Source organism: Limulus polyphemus, unplaced genomic scaffold (assembly GCF_000517525.1).
Source record: "Limulus polyphemus unplaced genomic scaffold, Limulus_polyphemus-2.1.2 Scaffold63, whole genome shotgun sequence".
Lineage (NCBI taxonomy): Eukaryota > Metazoa > Arthropoda > Merostomata > Xiphosura > Limulidae > Limulus > Limulus polyphemus.
In genome coordinates, this window is record NW_013665673.1 from 161,182 (window position 1) to 165,134 (window position 3,953).

Below are 3,953 nucleotides of genomic sequence, written 5' to 3' on the forward strand. Positions count from 1 at the left end.
CTGCTAAATTATGGACGGCTAGCGCAGATAGCCCTCGTGTAGCTTTGCGCGAAATCCATAACAAACAAACAAACAAACAAATTTTTGACGTGATTTTCGTGTTCAAGGATTTTTGACATGATAATGGTTGCTTTTACAATCTTCCGATAATATAATTACTATACATGCAGAAAACCTTGTAATAAAATAATTTATTTCTGCATCCCTTTGCAGGCAGTACAATGCACTGGCAGTAAACTGTCATAGAACCATTGCAACATAACTATGGCCACATACTCGCTTCGATATATTATAAATAATATTTTCTGTCTAATTCGAAAAAGAGTTAGTAAAGTTAATTAGCTCGTTAATTATTTTCATGATATTTCAAGTAATTATATAGTACGTGCTAATGTTATCTTCTTCACAGGAAAAAACTTTCTTTGAAAGAAATGAGGAAGAAGATTTTACTTACAGTCGACGACATTGTGTTAACGCAACCCAGTAAGAAAGTAAGAACTCTACTTTTATTACCATTATTTCCACTTACCCAATTATTGAGGTAATATTTTAAACACACATCTTCTTTAAAACTTTCTCTAAGCTTCTGTGGGCTGGTTTTAATTTATAAACAAATGTATGTTTGGTATGATAAACCTTATGATATTTAATATTCATAATATCATATATCAACAGTAACAACCTAAACACTATTTGATGACTGAAAAATTGTAAGAAAACATTGATTATATGAACATGGATTTTTATTACTTGCTATGGGGACAGGTCTGGTGTACAAATAGATGATTTTAAGAATTCTCAAGCAAATTTATTGTTTTAATAAAATTATCACTGTTCTTCCAAAAACTCCAAATCTACGATAGTACATTAAAAAAGCCACTAGTGTTTATATGTTTTATAAGTTAGACTCTACTGTTTCTCTACAGTTACTTTCATTAACAGTATTTATTAGAATGTTTAACATATCTATGTTCATTATTGCATATTTATACTATAAATATTATTTTCATTGTTATCTTAGTACATAGAGTTAGGACTAACTTAAATTTCCTCAAGTGGCCAAACATGGTGAGTTATTATTGATTTTAGGGCTAAAAATATTGCCAACAGCGAGAATACCCATCTGATGAAACAAAAGATTCGAATCGTTATATGTAACAACGTACGAATACAAGGCTAATCCCGGCCTTCAAATCTGACTGCTGCACAAATATTAGTTCAAGAGGCTGCTCCCCTGATGAGGGGGTGGGAGGGTAAAAGAGAACAAAACTCCTCATTGAAAATTTTGGGATTTCTGTGGCTTTATTAAAAAAAACAAAAACAAATCATGTGTATTGTTTTAACAATGTAACTTATATTTCTGTATGGTATCTATTTCAATGACGTTCATTATACTAAAACTAAGATTTACTCGAGATAACTAAAACATATCGAGAGGATTCACTTATAATACTAATTGTTATCAAATCTTTTCCCTGAAATATTGTTTTTTTTAAAATTAGTTCCCACAAACCCTTATCGGAATGCCAATTTAATGCAATAAACTATCATGATACCCCCCTCCTCCCCCATACACATACACACCCTCAATATAATCATCACCTTTTGGGCAGCATAAAAATCTTACATCGAGTTCATTACATCTTAAACATCACTAAAGTCCATTTACCTTCATATGTTACTATTTCAACAGACTTTTCGTGACAGATCGGGCTTTGATAAACCAGACATCCTCAAAGCTTCCCATGATTCTGTGAGGCCTCACACTCACCTGACTCCCGGACAAAGTGGTCGAACAACCGGAAGTGAACAGATTAACTGTGCACGGCTGAATGTAGGTCTTTTGTTAATTATACGAATTTGGATAGATCGTTTTTTTTTTCATTTAGAAATGTTTATTATTCATAAGATAAATTTGAGAAAAATATTAGCATAATGAAAACTTCAAAAGAACTATATTATCGCAGTAAGAGCATTAAGCACATTTTCTTCAGTTCTAATAATTTTTTTATTCATAACATTAACTCAATTACTTGTATTCCAAACATTTTGTTTTCAACGTTAAAGTTTTGAGCTATACTGATTTCGTATCGCTATTTTTAAGAATTACGTGTTGAAAAAACAATAAAAATAAATCTTGAGAAGTCTTTTTGGTCTAAAGCATAAAATAATAGTTATTCCTTTTACTTAATTCAAACAAAACGTGATAAATTCGTTTACTTTAAGGTAACAATCGGTAAAGTGTTTTTTCTCTTCAAAGCAATAAATTATAACAATATAGCCTTAAACTTAATAAAACATAGCAGCACGGGTTTTCAAAATGTAAAATAAATCTGTATGAGAAAATTTCTCTTAAAAATATTTTGATATACATATACTGACCACTTTATTAGGACCACCCTTAATATCGAGTTGAATCACGTTTAGTCGTGATATAGCCTGGAGCCGATTTGGGAAAAGCTGGATAAGATACCCTAAGGTATTTTGTTTGGATTGTAACTCACCTGTCGAGCAGCATGGTTTGTAATTGGTTTACTGATGTCAGAAGAAAAAAAATGTGAAGTCGTATTCGTTGCTTAAGTTCATAACAAATAGCCTTAATCAGATTAAAATTCAATAAGTGAGCAAGCCAAGGAAGATGAATGGAATCACTGTCATGCTCTTTGGGTCAAAATCAAACCATACGAGTGTAGTAAACTGCTGACCACGCTCATCAAGGCGGAAATGCTGCATTTTGGGTGAGCATGATCAATAACAAAGTTGAAAAACATTTTGAACGATATTCACACTTCTAAAGGATTTGTTTGTTTGCTTTGAATTTCGCACAATACTACACGAGGGCTATCTGCGCTAGCCGTCCCTAATTTAGCAGTGTAAAGCTAGAGGGAAGGCAGCTAGTCATCACCACCCACCGCCAACTCTTGGGCTACTCTTTTACAAACGAATAGTGGGAGTGACCGTCACATTATAACGCCCTCACGGCTGAAAGGGCGAACATGTTTGGTGGTACGGGGATTCGAACCCGCGACCCTCAGATTGCGAGTCGAGTGCCATAACCACCTGGCCATGCCGGGCCCTTCTAAAGGAATTAAAGATTCCAACTCCTGTTACGAATATGATCCACGCTAACCAGAATCTTGCATTGTCGGAACAACACAAGGAGTTTTCTCCATGTTTTTACTCTACCAGAAAAGGACAAAACGCGACTCTTCGGACCAATCACACACAATCTGTCATTTACTATTTAAAATTTGCTCTTTAAACAGCACTGAAACTGCACCTTCCTCTTCACAACAAGCGACATTACCAGAGTGAAACAACAAAAACAAAAGTGGAATGGAATTAATTATATAAAAAGATAAAACAACATAAAAAATACAAAACACAGAATGATATTACCGTTGCAAAGAAAAGCAAACAATGAATTGCGAAGTCTTTATTGTTACCGACTTTCGTGCATGCTAGCCATGAGACGACTACAGTTTTGCCTTTTCAGGGCTTAATCAATTGCTGGGCACATCACCGATCGGCTTCTTTTGCATATGTAAATAATTGGCACTCTATCTTTCCGCTAATATTTGCTTGTACGGTGGGTCCTAACAAAGTGGAAAGTCATTGTAATTTTCTGTCGGAAAATTTGTCATGTATTTTATTTGACTAAAAAATATTCCATTTTTGTAGGGAGATATAGTGCACTTGAAACACTTTTATGTCACTGCAACGTTCGAAGTGAGAAGAAAGGCAATGAACCAGCTTCTTCAGGTGTGAATTATTCCTCGTTCTATGTAGGAGCAATTGTTTTATTGATTCATTTTTCCCAATCATTAGAGTGTTACCAGCATTTAATTGTAAAAACATATGGCATTTTATTTGTTTTGTTTTTGAATTTCGCGCAAAGCTACACGAGGGCTATCCGCGTTAGCCGTCCCTAATTTAGCAGTGTAAGACTACAG

The 3,953-nt window shown here is 34.2% G+C and overlaps 1 protein-coding gene across 2 annotated transcripts in view; it reads left to right on the forward strand.

Annotated features, from left to right (window-relative positions):
- Window positions 1-3,953, forward strand: part of LOC106464738 (retinal guanylyl cyclase 2-like) — a 101,758-nt gene that overhangs the window by 49,027 nt on the left and 48,778 nt on the right. For both annotated transcript variants that reach the window (XM_022393009.1, XM_022393014.1), the window contains 3 exons: window positions 410-491; window positions 1,694-1,834; window positions 3,682-3,762. In XM_022393009.1, coding sequence (XP_022248717.1) covers window positions 410-491; window positions 1,694-1,834; window positions 3,682-3,762 — 304 coding nt within the window. The remainder of the gene's footprint in view (window positions 1-409; window positions 492-1,693; window positions 1,835-3,681; window positions 3,763-3,953) is intronic.